At 37.3% G+C, this 18,358-nt stretch overlaps 2 protein-coding genes across 3 annotated transcripts in view; one reads left to right on the top strand and one right to left on the bottom strand.

The window, feature by feature from the left end:
- ermp1 (endoplasmic reticulum metallopeptidase 1) overlaps nucleotides 1–9,967 on the top strand; it is a 127,079-nt gene extending 117,112 nt beyond the window's left edge. Inside the window, exon 16 of the mRNA XM_073048370.1 lies at nucleotides 9,949–9,967. The gene's annotated coding sequence lies outside the window, so the exon portion shown is untranslated. The remainder of the gene's footprint in view (nucleotides 1–9,948) is intronic.
- ric1 (RIC1 homolog, RAB6A GEF complex partner 1) overlaps nucleotides 1–18,358 on the bottom strand; it is a 131,200-nt gene that overhangs the window by 57,867 nt on the left and 54,975 nt on the right. For both annotated transcript variants that reach the window (XM_073048365.1, XM_073048366.1), the window contains exons 4-11: nucleotides 12,995–13,102; nucleotides 11,719–11,861; nucleotides 9,944–10,077; nucleotides 8,912–9,003; nucleotides 8,129–8,217; nucleotides 6,320–6,464; nucleotides 5,140–5,188; nucleotides 2,653–2,805 (exon numbers count right to left, since the gene is read on the bottom strand). In XM_073048365.1, coding sequence (XP_072904466.1) covers nucleotides 2,653–2,805; nucleotides 5,140–5,188; nucleotides 6,320–6,464; nucleotides 8,129–8,217; nucleotides 8,912–9,003; nucleotides 9,944–10,077; nucleotides 11,719–11,861; nucleotides 12,995–13,102 — 913 coding nt within the window. The remainder of the gene's footprint in view (nucleotides 1–2,652; nucleotides 2,806–5,139; nucleotides 5,189–6,319; nucleotides 6,465–8,128; nucleotides 8,218–8,911; nucleotides 9,004–9,943; nucleotides 10,078–11,718; nucleotides 11,862–12,994; nucleotides 13,103–18,358) is intronic.

The following is an 18,358-nucleotide window of genomic DNA, read 5'->3' as shown; positions in this document are numbered from 1 at the left end:
TCAAGCACCCTGCACGTAAAGATGAACACATTGAGTTTTTTCTGCGGAAAAAACGTGAGTAGGGCGGTACAGCAGCTAAGTGCAGAGAGCCGCGAAGGTCGTGTTTAACACCCCCCCCCCCCCCCCCCCCCGTTGGCCGGTCCACAATGATATTGTCAATATTAAACCGGTCCATGGTGCAAAAAAGGGTGGGTACCCCTGGTGCTTATGCATTATTTTTACTTCCGGGTTGTGGGGTTTTACTTCCAGTCTTTTCTGCCCCAGTGCGCATGCGTGTGACTAATCAATGTGGAGTCGATCTCGCCTTTCACTAAGGTCGAGGTAGTGGATCTTGGGCTTAAAAAGGTTGGTGACCACTAGCATGCAGCTATGCCGTACCTACGGCGTAGATTCGACACAGACGTATAAATTGGCCTTTAAGGCTTTTGCTCTCACTTGAACCAGATATTTCAACTCTTGCTAAAAACCATCAAGCTTAAGGATCACATTGATATTGAAAGCCCTCGTCAGAGCACAGGTACTGTGTAAGCTAGGTTTAAAGACAAAAAAATTTGAAGCAAAATTATTTTTCTCATGTTATCATATGGTAGACACGTTCTTACACTATGGGGTGCCAGATAGTATACTGTGCCCAAGAGGGGTGGCTGGCAAGTATGAAGGCACTTTAGTGGGGCATTGGGCTAAAAAAGTGTTTGGGAAACACTGTCTCACATAATGAGACCATCAAACATATCTTCCACTCTTTTTTAAGTATTCCAAAAACACTGCTTCTTCCACTGCAGCCTGGTCCATTTTTGATTGATACCAGCACAGCACCTCTCCATGTAGATGTTTCAAAGTCTTGGAACCTATCAGTTATGGGCTATAGTGATTATATTTGATATTTTTCCATTTACCTAATTGCTTTATGCTGTGTACAATGTGGTCTGTTCACAGACTTCAACCAAGAGCACTTTAACATCTCCTTTCAGCTTGCAAAATTAACCATATTCAGAAGTTTAACACTCAAAACAACAAATCTTCCCTGAGAATTGAGAAACAGATATAAAAAATATAGACACAAATGTTCAGTGACTTAAACCTTGTCTCATTTAAAACCCCTTGGGAATTTCATCTTTTCGGGAATTCACATGATCACAGATTTTCCTTTTCATTCTTTTTTCATTCCCTTAAACTTCAGAATCAGGTTTATTATTACCGGCATGTGACGTGAAATTTGTTAACTTAGCAGCAGCAGTTCAATGCAATACATGATCTAGCAGAACGAGAGAAAAAAATAAATAAAATAATAAAGTAAAAATATAAGTAAATCAATTACGGTATACGTACATTGAATAGATTAAAAAAGTGCAAAAACAGAAATACTGTATATTCAAATGTGAGGCAGTGTCCAAAGATTCAATGTCCATTTAGGAATCAGATGGCAAAGGGGAAGAAGCTGTTCCTGAATCACTGAACAGGTGCTTCAGGCTTCTGTACCCCGACCTGATGGTAACAGTGAGAAAAGGGCATACCCTGAGTACTGGAGATACTTGATAATGGATGCTGCCTTTCTGAGATGTCCTGGGAACTTTGGAGCTAGTCACTAATTATGTACAATTGAGAGATATTTCAGTAACTTGTTAAGGAGATGGTAACTCAAAGTTTAGAAATGACATTGAATACAGGTTGAGTACCCCTTATTCGAAATGCTTGGGGCAGTAAGTGTTTTGGCTTTTGGAATATTTAATGAGGATAGATTGGGATTGCCATCACTTCAACTGAATTTATGTGCTACCAGTAAGTAGTCTTTGTTTTAAACTTGTTCATCACACATACATACTTAACAATAAAAATTATTATATACCATTAACAAAATGAAAATATAATGTGTGCAAGATAACAAAAACAGCACAGCAAGCTTTTAATCTCCACCTATGATGTCCTGGTTTGATAAAAAGGTTACAGTACACTGTATTTGTATTTTACTTTTTTTTAGATTTTATGCAAGATGAAAAAACAATCAGCATTGTAGACTTGTTCTGATGATAGATTTTCATCAGTGACGATCTTGGCAAATTCACCAACAAAATTCTCTGCTGCAGATGATCAGCAGATGCTTTATTACCACAAATCTTTAAAAATTTAATGCCGTGCCTTCTCTTAAATTTCTCCAACCAGCCTGCAAAATATTTACAATTCCCTCTAATTTTTAGTTTGTCAGGCTAGACCTTTGCTTGTTTCATGATCAATATACTGGTAAAGCTAAGCAGCATATGTTCACTCCGACACTAATGAATCCACTCTTTTGATTCAGGATATTCATTATTTGTTTTGTGCAGTTTTTCCCCTATTTTTCCATTAACTTTTGTTCATTAGACATGTAAGGTCACTTCTCAGAATTGGCTGTGGTGTGCATCGCCTGGGAACTTTCTCAGCACCTTGTGGAACTTTCCATTTGTGATGTCATGTCAACACTCAGAAAAATTCTGGATTACAGAGGTTTTCAAATTTTAGATTTTCCGATAAGGGGTACTCAACCTGTACTTCATTTAAATTTCATGAGAAATATTTGTGACCAAAATGTACTGCTCAGAAGGTAGAAATATAATGGATAAAACAAAGATATTTTTCTAGTGTGTAATTAATAAAAAAATTTAGCTTGTAACCTACCATGCAGGGATTAACTGTTAGAGCGCTTTTGATGAATTGAAATTGAAGAATTTCTGCTTGTTGTATCCCACTTTTATTTTCCAGGTCACTTTTTATTTGTTGAGTGTTATCACTGGAAATTGCCCAAAGGTGGTAGCCTTCTGCACCCCAGCTCTGTGAACACAAAATAGCTTTAAAATACAAGAAATAAGAAAAACAAATTTGAAATCACCAAATGTTCCAAAAACAACAATTTTCAGTTTTGTTCCAATCAATGGGAACAATATGTCCCTTCATCTCAGAAGCATGAGATTATACAATGTAAAAAAAAACAGCTACGAATCACTCCCCATATACACTCAGTCACCATTTTATTAGGTACACCTTGTCATTAATGCAAATATCCAAACCAATCATGTGGAAGCAGCTCACTGCATAAAAGCATGGAGTCATGGTCTAGAGTAGTGGTCACCAACCTTTTTAAGCCCAAGATCCCCTACCTCGGCCTTAGTGCAAGGTGAGATCGACTCCAGATTGGTTAGTTACATGCATGCACACTGGGGGGAAAAAGACCAGAAGTAAAACCCCGAACCCAGAAGTAGAAGTAATGTATAAACACCAGGGGTACCCACCCTTTTTTTGCACCGTGGACCGGTTTAATATTTGACAATATTCTTGCGGACCAGCCGACGAGGGGGGGTGTTAAACACGACGGGAATATAGCGATACTTGAAGCAATTTAGTTTTTACTGCTCTAGGCACTTAGCTGTTGTCCCGCGCTGCTCATGTTTTTTCCGCTGAAAAAACTCAGTAGGTTTGTCTTTAAGTGTGAGGTGCTTGGACTTAGGGTACCGAAGCAGTTTTGAGGGCTTCATTGCCTCATTAGACAGCCTCCCAGCCTGAACTCCAGCCTCTGCCCGCCTGCCGCCAGATGCGGCTGGTCGTAGGTGGGGTGAGAGGACAAGGTCAGGGCCAGAGGTCCCCGAACCGGGGCCGCGGCGTTCACAGTCCGGAGAGCGAGTGAGGAGAGCAACAGGCTCATGCCCACCCCCCTTGTAGGATCTATCAGCCGAGAAAAGTTTGTTTCATTAGATCGCATCGAGGTAGCTGCTCTGATACTTACGAAACCTTGAGCCCGAATTAGGTCGCCTGCGAATATTTTAGCACCGGGTTCCCCACAAACATTCAGTGTGCTAAACGGGTTCAGAGCCGGCGCCCATCTGTCCGCGCTCCGGGCCAGTAGCATTGGCACCTCCCACTGACTGTGCTCTGGGCCAGAAGCATTGGCACTTCCTGCTGGCCGCGCTCCGGGACAGTATCATCGGCACTTCCCGCCGGCCGCGCTCCGGGACAGTAGCATCGGCACTTCCCGCCGGCCATGCTCCGGGACAGTAGCATCGGCACTTCCCGCCGGCCGCGCTCCGGGACAGTAGCATCAGCACTTCTCACTAGCCGCGCTCTGGGACAGTAGCATCGGCGGTTCTCGCCGGCTGTGCGAGGCGAACACTGGAGCGAGAGTATCACTGCATTTAGGTGACTGATTACCTCGCGTGTGTTCAAGTTCAACAGTGGGCTGACAGGGAATGAGGAAAGGTGCAGCTGACTCATATTGTTTCCTCGCGGCCCGGTGGTTGGGGTTCACTGAAGTACACAGTGTAGTACGGGGGAGCTATGCGCATGCGCACTGGGCAGAAAGAACGGAACGAAAACCTTGCAACCCGGAAGCAATCTCTCAACAGTATTTGTGTATTTATTTTTCTTTTTTTTTCGGGATCTACTGGGAAAGTCTCAAAGATCGACCAGTCGATCGCGATCGATGGGTTGGCGACCACTAGTCTAGAGGTTCAGTTGTTGTTCAGACCAAACATCAAAACTGGTAAGAAATGAGATCCATGTGACTTTAACAATGGAGTGATTGTTGGTGCCAGATGGGGTGGTTTGCAGGGGTCTCAGAAACTGCTAGTCCTCTGAAATTTTCACATACAAAAGTCTCTAGGATTTATAGAGAACAGTGCAAAAAACAGCCAGTGAGCAGCAGTTCTGTCAGCAAAAACACCTTGTTAATGAGAGAGGTTATATGAGAATGGCCAGACTTGCTCATGCTGACAGGAAGGTGACAGTAACTCAAATAACCGCCCGTTACTAACAGTGGTATACAGAAAAGCATCTCTGAATGCACAATACGTTGAATATTGAAGCGGATGGGCAACAGCAGTAGAAGACCATGAGAATATATTTAGTGGCCACTTCATTAGATTCAGGAGATACTTCAAAGTGGCCACTAGTGTATATACATTACTGATAGGTCATTGTTGAATAAAACTTATGTTGCAATTTTAACAAACACAAATAATTTGTTTATAAACAATTTTTTCTCAAAAGATCACTATCTTTTCCCACTGAACAGTTTTCTTAAATGTGTCTCTACTTAATATACAATGCATTAGAAGACAGTATAACTTTCAAACACCGTGAACAAGACTTTCACTACCTCTGAATTCTACTCACCATAGAGCTGATTTTAATGGGATCCTTTTTTGTGCCATCAGAATAATGCCTTCAAAGAGGTAATTTATAGAAATAATTAATTGTATAAATGTACAAGCTTCCAAAAATAACTTCTAGTAATTCTTGACCATTAATGCATATTTCCTAGTCTTTAAGCTAATCAATACATTTCAGCAAATAAATGCTGATTTTTTTAATTTTACACCTTAAGGACAATATCTCAAAATGATATTTCTGAATTTTTTTCTGTACTTCTGGAGTACAATTCCAGTTCCATAGATATTTTTCACACAAGCCAAGACAGAAGGTTGATAACCTGCATTAGGTACATCTCCTGTGCTCAAATGGAACTTTAAATTGGAAATGCATTGCAGTAAATCAAGATTCTGAACTTCAAATGCATTTTCTATCCCTAACCTGGAAGATGAAGTCAATTACAGTGCCTTTGCTATCATCTTAACTGGGAACTGCTAACCAAGCAGAAAGCAGGATTCAAACTGATCACATATTGCAATTCTATAGTAGACAGTCCTTTTTCCAGCTTGGCCAGCAGGACCAACAAATTAACCACCATCACACTTGCAACATCTGTCTCCATCCTTCATACTCCTACTGTCGGTGAAATTATTCCACATACTCATATTCAAACTCAGTCATTGCATCAAATCAAGTTTGCAACTTTTTCAGTCTCAAGGCTCTCTCACAACTTTCAATTCCAACCTTGATCCTACTTTCTGAATCTTGTATGGTATGGTATCTCACATTGTGAGTATGGCACTCTGACTTAAAGTAACATTGTAAAGTATTTGCAATATTAAAGACACAATATAACTGAATTATGAAAAATAAAACCTGAAGATCTAATTTGCTGAGGAGTATTCTAACTGCATGCCAGTAGGCACCACTGTGTTTAACATATGACAGAAACACACAGCAGAAAAATATATATGGCATAAGGAATGCTTTGGAAACCATGTTGGAGACTTCAATTAAAATCAAAATGCAAAGTATTATGCGGTATCTTATCAAATAATTTTAACTCTTAGTAATTTTCAAGTCACCTTGTGCCATATTTAAATTGCTCAGTACTGAAAACCTAATTATGAATACAATTTCTGTATTGCATTTAGTCCTCTACAACAACATTGCAGAACTTTTAATTACTGAAGGAAATACTTACGCAAAATCTCCACCTAATGTGCAAAATAGATGAGCACCAAAAACACTCCACAAGGATAAGCCTCCACAATCCCACGTAACCATAGCAACACTCCAATCTGGTGACCATTTGACCAATTTCACAGCTCCCGTTTTGTTCCAAATATCTGTTCAACAGAAAGGCGGAAATGAATATTGAAATACAGTACATGCAGTGAAGTTCTCAATATACAATCACACAGTATTTAAGATGATTAGTAGTATCATATTTCTTTCTCTTAAAGATATTTAGTGCAGCACCAAGCAGAACATTTACAGAACCAGCAATCGGGTTCAATTCCTGCTGCTGCCTGTAAGTGTACACTCTCAACATGACCATGTGGGCTTCCTCCGGGTTCTCCGGTTTTCTCCCACATTCCAAAGATGTACAAGTTAGTAAGTTGTGGGCATGCTATGTTGGCACTGAAAGCATGGCGACATTCGAAGGCTGCTCCCAGCCAATTCTCAGACTATGTTAGTCATTGACACAAGCAACACATTTCACTGTATGTTTCAATGTACATGTGACAAATAAAAACTAATTTAAGATAATGACCATGCTCTCAAGTGTCATGTCAGTTGAAGATCAGGAGGCTTGATGTTCTTTACACAGTCTTAAGTTAGATAATTTTTGGTTCTTGTGTGAAGAACAAGAATGTGCTACAACTTACAGCAAATCCCATCTACTTACAATTTGACATGTGCTTCAATTTATTATTTTTAAAATTCATTTCATGGTATGTGCAAACAAATGATGCAAACAAGGGATCAAGGGGTCTGTGTCATTGGAACGAACAACTGCTCATCTCATGTAAGATTAAAGCACTAAAATAAATGGCTCAACATCTGAGAAGAAAGGTTAAAGTCACTCCACCATTATTTAATGTCAAATCAGGGAGAAAAGAAACAAATTGGAAAATAAGAATAGACTAGTAGAAAAAAGAGAAAAAAAATCCAAGTTTTACATTTTTAAATCTCTGACTGTTAAAACCTGTAAAGACTTCATACATATCAATTAATTTTCAGGGCCGTGATAGATTATTTTACAATGATCAGCTCATCAAATTGTTAAGAGTATATATATGGACATTTGCAAGATCTATAATTTTGCAGCAAACAGCACAATTTTACTTATCTTAATGCACATGTAATAGAGGGCAGGGGAACGGTATAGCTTACTACAAAACTAAAGTGGAAAAAGTTACACTGAAATAAAGCTTTTCATTCTCCTTTACACTCGTGCACTAGAAACGACATTAATCAATCTTGAAACTTGAGGAAGCATATATTTAATCTTGTAATTTTCTGTTGACTAAAATTTGCAATAAATATTGTTAACATTAGCTGCAATGACATTTTGATATTAAAATTCTGGCCAAGCATCTGTAGTTTCTAATAATTTCTGAGTGGGGTCTAGTTCATTTGAGCATGATGGAGTAGGTGCTGTTAATATACAACCAGTAATTAAACTAAGCAATTTTTTCGGTGGAGTTTGGTGAGGTGAAGATTGTGCAGAAGGGCAAAGATTAGTTAATGAAAAAAATGTTTCTTACATTATTTATCTTGGAAAAACATACAGTGAGACTGCCCGTGTTCTTTTAATCTATTTAAGAATATTCATTACTTAACAGTTTTACCAAGTTAGATTGAAATAAATTTTAATTATAAACTTTGAAGCCGAGATTAATTGTTTCAACATTGATATCAATGGTGTTTTAGTTAGGTTAGGGAAAAAAAGCTTTATGCTAGGATTATATTTCTACATAGAAAATCCTTAACATCTCATACCTACCAGGATAATGTTTTGGAGTTAATTCGAACTTGTGGGATAGTTGCATGCTTCCTGTAGTTGTATCCATTGAGTAAACTAAAACAGAACCACTAGTGGAATGCAAAATAAAATCAGTTGCCAGAAAATATTCATACATTCCTGTAAATTTTCCATTCATCACTGGGCCTTTTGAAACACTGCTTAATACTGTCTACAGGGTTATTATTATGATACAGAATATGCTTACTTGTTCATGACAATAAATTTCACAAATAAAGTCAATTACAAAATTATATTCTGTATTCTCTATCACGTCCACTTGATTTGAAGGGAAACCCGTTATTGTGTTTTTTTTAAAACTACGGCAATAACCACAACCTCATGGTCTCATGCTCATTAAAGATCAATAATTAAAAGTACAAGAACATCAATTTTTGTACCAATTGCCACATTTAGCTATGTCAGTGTTAACTTCAATTATAAACTCATTTTTCATTAGTTTCCAATTCAATAGAGCATTCTAGTTAATTGTATTATTCTTGATTTCTCCTTCATAATACCAAATTTGTTCCTTTGTTACCAATTTACCAAATTGTGAAAATACTGTCACTATTTCTCTTTCAATTTCTTGCATAATTCTTGCATTTGCCTCTCTATGCTAGTGAAAAGTCCCCAATTTTGTACCATTCTACAAAATGATGGCTGGCACACCAAATACCAAAATCTAATTAATATGTACACCATTCATCAGTGGCAATATTTTTTATACACAGATTGCACTTTAATGTCAACAAGTTGACTTACTTTGCACAGCCAAATGCCATCAATTTGTACTTGTTGTTAATAGCCACACAAGTTCCATCAGTAACTTCTTGTGCCCATACACCATGAAAATCCTGAAAATTAAAATTTTGTTGTATAAATGTCATACATACAATTTACTGAACAGACTTTGTTCATAACAAGAATCTTGTCACTCTGCAACAGTCTTTGGCATTCTGACAACATTATGGCCATTCAGCTAGAAGCTGAATAAACGAATCTCAGAACCCTACTTTTGTTGGATACATTTGGCATATTCCACTATTCTCATACCTTGACATTAGATTTGCTCTATATCCAACTGAAAGCTATATTTCAGCAATAGAGAAACTTACAAATGCAATTTATCATATATATGAATGTTGTCACAACAGGCTAAACAAATAATTAGCCAGATGAAAATAAGTTATACTCATTATAGCAGCTGATCCAGGACAACACACACTGTTGGTTATAGGCAGTGCATGAAATATGGGTTTTAATGCACATTTTAAAAAGTAATATATTACATTTGGGATCTTTAAACGTTACAAATGTCTTAGAAACATTACTAAATGATGATTATGAAAATCAACACAATCAGGATGCCTTTATAAGTAAAGTAAATCAGAATTTGTTAATCCCACATACACAACAAGATTTCATCCAGATTACAGCTGACATCTGTATTACAGAGGAGTTGTGCTCCTTGAAAACCATCCATATGCGATTTTTGGTAAGCTGACTTCCTTTTGCCTACTGTATTCCTATAGGAATGCTTTTACTCTCATACTTGAATTCTAGGAAGGTGTAGTCAATGGAAAATACATGAGAAAATGGGGAGAAGAGACCTTATAAACTCTAATACTACAAGGCTGCATGCAATAATAGTGAAAAATCCTATTTGTTGCATTTAATGATAAAAATTTAGCTTCCAAAAATGCCAGGAACATCAAGTATTAATTAAACACCTGAAATAAAATGAAAATATGCTGTATTATTTTGTATATCATTACAATCTAAAACTTATTTTACCTCAGCTGCAAGTCTACTGGACACAGGAGTAATGAACCCAATTCGACCATCATCAAAAACCACAGCAAAACCATCGAGGGTTGCACAGTATTCCATATCCTGGACACATACAAACTCAAACTCTAATGAAGGACCTGTCAAGAAGAAAAAAAGTATCATGCTGTAAGATACCAGTGTTGCCAGATGTTGCAGGGATTTTCACAGGTATTGTTTTATTCTCCCTTTCAAAGTGTGCATAAAAGGCATTCAGCTCATCTGGGACTGAAGCAGCACAGGCATTTATGATGTTAGGTTTCGCTTGTGGTAAGTAATGGCCTGCAAACACTGCCATAGCTGAAATGCATTGGATTCAGTCTCTAACTTCACAGGGAATTGCTTTTTCACTCTTAGGGTAATCTTGCATAGGTTGTACCTGGAGTTCTTGTAGAGATCTGGATCACAGGTCTTGAACACCACTGATTGGGCCCTCAGTAGTGTGTGAATATCCTAGTTCATCCACAGCTTCTGGTCTGGGCACGTTCAGTATATTCTCAAAGGCACACACTCAACCACACGGGTCTTGATAAAGTTCGTGATAACTGTGTCATATTCATTCCAATCCAAAGATGAATCCCTGAATATGATCCAGTCCACCGACTTAAAGCAGTCCTATAAGCGCTCGTCTGCCTCCCTTGACTATACCTTCATGGTCATCACCACTGGTACTGTGGTTGTCAGTTTGCCTGTATGATCAGGAAGGCATCAGGATGCACTGTCTCATGACTGCTGATCTGTCATCCTTTATCCAACAGATCCTTTATCTGTTGCTGTGGTCTGGTCCAGGTGATGGAAGGTCAACCCCTTGGGCTGAAGTGCCGTGTCCAGAATGCTAAGGGTGAGCCATATCTCTGTGAAGCAAAGTACACAGCAGTCCGTAATGGCCCTCTGGTGCTGCAATCTTGCTCTGAGGTCTTCAATTTTGTTTTCCATAAACTGTGCATGATGGTAGTAACTAGTAGGGAGTAGAGGCCCTGTATTTCAATTTTGTCCAACAGCTGCATTTTCTTAAAGGGAAACTGCACTTGCTACTTGAGTGGTCTGCAGTCCAGAGATTGATGATTTTGAAGATCAATTGATTTAAAAAAAATTAAAACAATATTTCTTACTGAACTATCTATGGCTGTGACTATAGATTTCAGTTGTAGTGAGCCTAAATGAGAATATTTGATGATTCCCTTTGGAGCTGCAAAGTTGCAGCTCCTGGTGCCATCTTTAAAACATGGTCACATGGTCTTCCCATAGGCCATAATTGGTGAGTGCTGTGCAGTTTGCCAAATACTCATCAACCCTTGCTGAACAAACAATTCAAACCAGCAACTAATCGTTGAGCAGCCCGAAGTGCCCAATGCAAACTCAACTCAAAGGAGGATGGTGGATAATTACAAGGATCTGGAAGAAATCAACGGGTCAGGCAGCATCTAAGGAAGGAAGTAGACAGTCAATGTTTTAAGGATCAGATCCTTCATTTTGACTGTAGGACTGGTCATGATGAAGGATCCTGACCTGAAACGCTGACTGCCCATTTCTATTACACTCTTTAAAAGAGGCTGCTTCTACTATGATCATTCTTCTGTGAGTGATAGAATTTACATGGGCCATGATGGGTGAATTGGAATTAAATAACGATCCTCCCCTTCCCATAGTCTATTATATCCAGGAAGCATAGATATTTTAAAATGCAACTTTGCTAGGCAAATATCACCACAGGTCAGAATGATGAAATGTGAACATCTTACCTCGTGATGACTGGAGGTCCACAGAAAATGGAACAGAACAAAGATTAATGGCTTTTCTTCCATTTGTTAAACCATCCCAGTGAATAAGATGTAGTATCCCATCACTCGTAGCGATTACTAAATCATCCTGCATTGACTGCAGACTAGGAAGAAGAAAAATATATTTTAAATTGAAACTTTAATCCACTGCAATAGAGAAAAAAAGACATTGTTTATAACTAGGAAAATCCAATTCTAAACATTCTATTCTCAACTTTTATTAAAAATCCTACATTAAATTCCTTGAAATTGACTGCAGTCTGCAGACATTATTTACAATTGTTAGAAACAATGCGAATGATATCCTTCCTGTTGAACGTTACAGGTGTCAGTACTCCAGAACAGATGCCAGATACTTACAGTCTATCTAATCAAGAAGGCCAATGGGACACAAAAAAATACTGCCAGACTCACTCAGCAGTTCAGGCAAAGTATGTGGAAAGACAAACAGTTAACATTTCAGGTCAATCTGAAAAGTAAACCCTGTTTCTCCATTTGCAAATACTGCCCTGACCTCCTGAGTGCTTCTAGCTTTTTCTGCTTTTGGTCTGAAAACTCAAATATGTTAATGAATTTCTATTAAGCCATTAAGAAAATCTCCTGTGAGGAAGATAATTAAGATTGCCTTCGCTTTTGACAGTAACGGGGCAATATTATGATGACCAATTAAGCATGTAAAAAAAATTGATATAACAATTTTAAAGAAGCTGAATCAAGTGTTATTCCCTTAAGAAAATATGGAAAATATTTCAGGCATAAATTACATCAAAAGGATAGCCCAATGTTTGTTTCATGGGCAGCAAATTAATTTGTAATTTTGTTCATGTATGCATGTTGGTATCTCTGAAGTTACTTGAAAAATCTCTTGAAGCTCCAAAACGTAACCATTAATTAACTAACCAAATATTACATTGTTATATTAAAGACCCCATCAGAAGTCATATTTACCACAAGATAAAACCTAGATACATTTGTGGCTCAATGGCTGTTATCACAGCTACACATTGAAATTCCTCATTTGTATAGAAAGGAAAAGAAAATGTAACCCCATGATATTTTATGGAATAGAAAAGTACAGTATAGAAGCATCTAGTCAGTGATCATTTAAAATGAACTCAGTTTAGTGAATTGCATGAAGTTGCATCAGAGCTAGCTACAAAGTGAAAATCTCAATGCATCACAAACAATGCATATTTTAAAAATATACAATGCGATTTGCATCATATTCAAAGATTACCTTGTGATTTTTGCTTGGAAATCTAGCACCTTCTTCATCTCTACAGTTATGGAAGGAGCACATTGTTCCTCCTTGTACCCAGTAGCTACCTTAACTCTTGGGTTTCCTCTATAACAAATGAAAAAAGTTTGTTAAGGCAGACGTGATTCCAATTTGCATAGCTAGGAGTCATACAATTATTGAATGAAACAATATTATTTAAGTGGTCAGACTAAGGAACTGAGGCATCAGATTGCAAACAAAATGCTCTACTGATATAATCTACTTTCATCACCAATCAGACACTTGATTTTCTGATTGTTCTTTAAATCTGAATTAAGTTTATTTTTTTGGCAAAGGCAACCAGAACTGGTACAAAAGATTACATAACTTTTTAATGTATTTACTTTGAAACTAATGGCATTGTGGTCACTGGATGCAAAGTATTCCAGTAAGCAAACTTTTGTCGCCTGTCCTGTCTCATTCCTTAATAGCAGATCCAGTATCGCATGCTCTCTCGCTTGGACTTCTACGTTTTGATGAAGGAAATCTTCCTGAACACATCTGACAAACGCTATCCCATCTAGTCCTTTTACAGGATGGGATTCCTAGGCAATATGTGGAAAGTTTAAATCCCCTACTATAATAAGTCAAGTCAAGTTGCTTTTATTGTCATTTCAACCCTAACTGCTGGTACAGTACACAGTAAAAATGAAACAACGTTCCTCTAGGACCATGGTGCTACATGAAACAATACAAAACTACATTAGACTTCAGACCTACACAGGACTACATAAAGTGCACAAAACAATGCAAGACAGTACAATAATTAATAAACAAGACAACAGGCACAGTAAAGGGCAAATTACAATAATAAATGATGTAAATATAATTATCTTATGTTTCTTGCAATAGACTTTTTACAAATTTGTTCCTCTAAATCCTGCAGACTGTTGGGTGGTCTGTATTATAGCCTTATAAATGTGGTCATAAATTTCTTATTTCTCAGTTCCACTCATAACGCCTCACTAGACAAGTTCTCCAGTCTGTCCTGATGGAGCACTGGTGTGACATTTTTCCTGACTAGTAACGGCACTCTTTTCATAATTCCTTTTGGTAGGGTCTAAAGACTCACTCTGAGCGAAGAGACTTCTTCAAAACTCAGTCCTAAATAGCCAACCTGTAGTTTGAAATCTAAGAAGTGTATCAGATATCTACCCAGATGCTGAAAAGCATGTCATCTATCTTCACAATTTCTTCTCACGGCTGCATAATAACTTTGTGATCCATGTGCAAAATTATTCAGGCCCCTCTGTTCTACACCTCAGCACTTAAAACATTCTATTTCAACTTTGTCTACAAAAGGAGATGACCTTGTATTTTCTCAGTGTTACTAATGACATATCTGAGCATGGTCAAGACAAGAAAACAGGTAGACTAATAGAGACAGAGTTGTGCAGCTTAGAAATTGGCCTTTTGGCTCAAATCATCCATTCTAATCTTGATGTCTACAGTATGTACACTAATACATCTGCCCACATCATTCTCACATATTTATGCTCCGCAGTTTTATAAACACAACCTCCTATGTTCCAGTGAGAAATAACCCTGCCTATCCAATCTCTCCTCATTACTGCAGCCTTCAAATACTGGCAACATCCTGGTGAATTTCTTCTACACCATTTCTTATGCTCGCACATCCTTCCTGCAGTGTGGTGACCAGAACGTTACATAATCACAGCATGACAACTGTTTTGTATAGTTGCAATATCACATCCTAGATCTTAATACTCAATTCAGAAATCATTACCTGATCATTTGACATTGTTGCAGCTAAGGAAACTGTTTGGCCCATTGTGCTGTGCCTGCTATTAAAAGAATTATGAAATAGTAGCTAATATAGGGTTATGGTAAGGAAATTTACTTCTTAAGAATGGCCATAATACCCAACACGAGTAAACTGGGTTTTGTTGTGGGCAGAAAGGAGAGAAATAAGATTTTAAAAATCTTTCTACTCCCTAGTAATTATATCCTTCATAGTAATAAAAACCATAACCAACAAATAATTTGCAATCCTTTTCTTAAAAATTAGAAAAGTATCTGAAACTCAACACTATGTTGTAATCTTGTATATTATAATATCTGTGAATTAGTAAATGCACTCCCATCTATTGAGATGTTCCCACAACCAATGAACTCACTTTACCTTGTTATTCCATGCTCTCGTTATTTTTTGCAATTTACTTATATTCGCATTTGCAGTTTGTTGTCTTCTATGCGCTTGCTCTTTCATTAATCTTGTTACAGTTACTATTCTACAGATTTGCTGAATATACCCATAGGAAAAAGAATCTCAGGATTGTATTTGGTGACATTTTTCGTATTCTGATAATAAAGTTTACTAATGAACTTTTGAACTTTAAGTCATATCATTCACAAGTCATTAAATAGGCATGCAAGATATGACTATTAAACAGCATTAAAAGGAGCTAGGTCCATAGTACAGTCAGCAAGTGAAAGACGTTTGAACTTTGTTGCCACATCAGCATCAGGTTTGATGAGGTGCTCTAGTGAAGCAAATTGAAGAAAATGAAATCTAGTCTTTGTTCTTTTGCAAAATCTCCAATTGACACACTTTTCTCATACTTTACAACTGTTTAAGACTTGGTCCACCTATTATGTTAGTAAATCATATACTATAACTTAGTGACAGCATTAGACAATTAAAATGAAAAGGTATTCCATATTCTTTGGAAAACTCTATCCCAAATATGGTATCTCAAAATAAAGTACAAATCTCCAATACTATGACCATGCCAGGAGATTTCAAGTCTGTATGAAATAACCAGCCATAATAATTTTAGCTCATTTGCAGCAGATGCTATTTTCCCAGGCTCACTATAACAGTCAAGCCATCTGATTAATAGGCAGGCATTCTTAGCATAGTGTTTCCTAATTCTGGTTATTTTCCTGTGCAGAACATACTTAAGTGTTTTTAAAAAATTAAGAATTCAACCATAGTCATGCAGATCTGGTAGGATTACAAAACTTATTTGCATAGACCATGGAAAAGACAATAAATTGTGAACTGGCAAATCAAAATCGTTTTAGTCAAATAAAACACTTAGTGTCTTTGAACACTTTGTCTCTTCATTAACTGTATACTGTAAATTGCTATTAAATTTATAAATGATTTTCACTTGCCAGATTTTATATTTTTGACAGTTTGCTATCATCATGTTGGGCATCTGCACTGCAGTAACTCCACACAACTTAAAGTAGCTGTATGAACATAAAATCCATTTTTGTTAACTTAAAAAAACAGAACATAATTAGACAAACAAGTAAATAGCATTAAACAGTAAAAAGCCTGATAAAGAATGCTATTGAACTTCATGATTCCACGCATTAGCTACAGTAAAACCTTGTAATTATTGAATATCTAGAAACATTTTCACTGTAAATTTGAAATTATTTATAAATATGCAGAACTATTAGAAATGGGTCAATTGACAAAAAGCAATAGAATTACAATTTTTTTTGTTGTATCAAATATCAAAAATATTCCTCAGCTCAAGTAACAGCTATTTGCTTGAATTATCTTTGAACTCTGGAAAAAAAATTACTATGTTGGGGAAGTGATTCTGGACAAGCCTCCTTTACTGGATGAAATCATTGTTAATTGCATATTCTCCCCTCACTTCCTTTCATTGTTATGAGGTTTGGAAATTGATTTCAACTTGAGAAAATGTATGTTGCTGAACAAAAACAAAACAATTCACAATTCAATGATTATTTAACAGGTTATATGTTTATTAAATCAACACGTTGTTACATACTGTAGCTGGCACATGCAACACCACGCTTATCTTCTTAAAACTGATACAAAAGTTGTACTTTCAGATATAGCAGGCAGATGTAACACCAATAGCCAATCTTGTATTTGTTCCCTTTCATTCTGTTGACTCTCCAATCTCATCACCTTTCTGATTATATACAGTATACAAAATTGCTAGTAAAATAACAATACGGTACTTCACCTCCCATAACACAAGTTGGCATTCAAAGCTGTTCCACTTATCTCCTTAAAACAACTTAAATTCTTCTAAATACTTTTGCAAAATGATAACACACAAGATTCAATTACTTGATGTCATCATGTGAAGATCTGAAATACATTTCACCCTCAAAACATTAGGCTACTGCTGACCGTCTTTGTGAAGAGGGCACTGAATCACCTTCTTGAAACATATAATCTTTTGTTCACACTGATGTTGCACAGACATTTTCAAATCAGGACAGTGTGTGACGGAGAAACATGCAGATGATGGTGTTTCTATGCACCTACTGCCTATGCCCCTCTTAGAGCTTGTAAGTTGCCAGGAGTAGATTGGTTGGATTTTGCAGATAGTATGCACTGCAAGCATAGTGTGCCTCAGATGAAGGGAATTAACACAGGGCTTAAGGTTGTGTCAGGTAGTTCTTAGATCTGTGATCTTTTAGGCAAGTGGAGAACACTCCATAAAATACCTGAATTAGGTCTTTCGAGTGTTAGGAGGCAACTTATGCAACTGCTCCTGCCTAATCTCTGATAAACAGTAATACCAAGTTGTTGATAGTGGGGGAACTCATGATGGTGGTGTCACTTCATGGCCATGCTGGATTAGGCTTCCTTGTTGGAGATCATCTTTGACACTTTCACTGAGGTGAATATTTCTTCTTACTTGTCAATCCACAATTACATGTTGTCTGAATCTTGCTCCATGAAAATGTGGGTGGCTTACTTCTCTGAGAAGCCACAAGTGAACATTGCGTCATATCAAACATCCCATTTGACAGGAAAAGTCACTGATGAATCAACTGAAAGTGCATGCACTTAGGGCACTGCCCGAAGCAACACCTCTAATAATATTCTCGATTGGGATGACTGACTTCCATAATCATGAACATCACCTTTTCTTCAAGGGACAACTCTAGCCACAGGAGTACTTCGCTCTTGATGCTCAGTGCTTTCAGTTTTACAGGTTCTAAAAAGCTAGCTGGTCAAATACAGCCTAGATGTCAAGAGCAGTCACTTTCACCTCACTTCTAGAATTTAGCTCTTTCGTCAATATTTGGAATTTTCCATCTAGAACTGAGCTTGATGGGATTGGACAATTTCAGCTTTGGTATCAAAAGTCCATTTTCAGATCAGTTCTTTTAAAGTGGTTCTTTTAAAGTGAGTTTAAAAAAATAATTCAGTATAATAGTAGATATAGCTTGGCATGCTAAAGTCTGCAGAATATAAATCCTTTACAGAGAAATTGAAGGTGATATATCACAGCACCTTGATGGAGAGTTCTGAGCTTGCAGTGGGCACCATCACAGCAAATTCCTAAATCTGAA

Source organism: Hemitrygon akajei, chromosome 6 (genome assembly GCF_048418815.1).
Source record: "Hemitrygon akajei chromosome 6, sHemAka1.3, whole genome shotgun sequence".
NCBI lineage: Eukaryota > Metazoa > Chordata > Chondrichthyes > Myliobatiformes > Dasyatidae > Hemitrygon > Hemitrygon akajei.
This window is presented reverse-complemented; position numbering and strand designations above follow the sequence as displayed.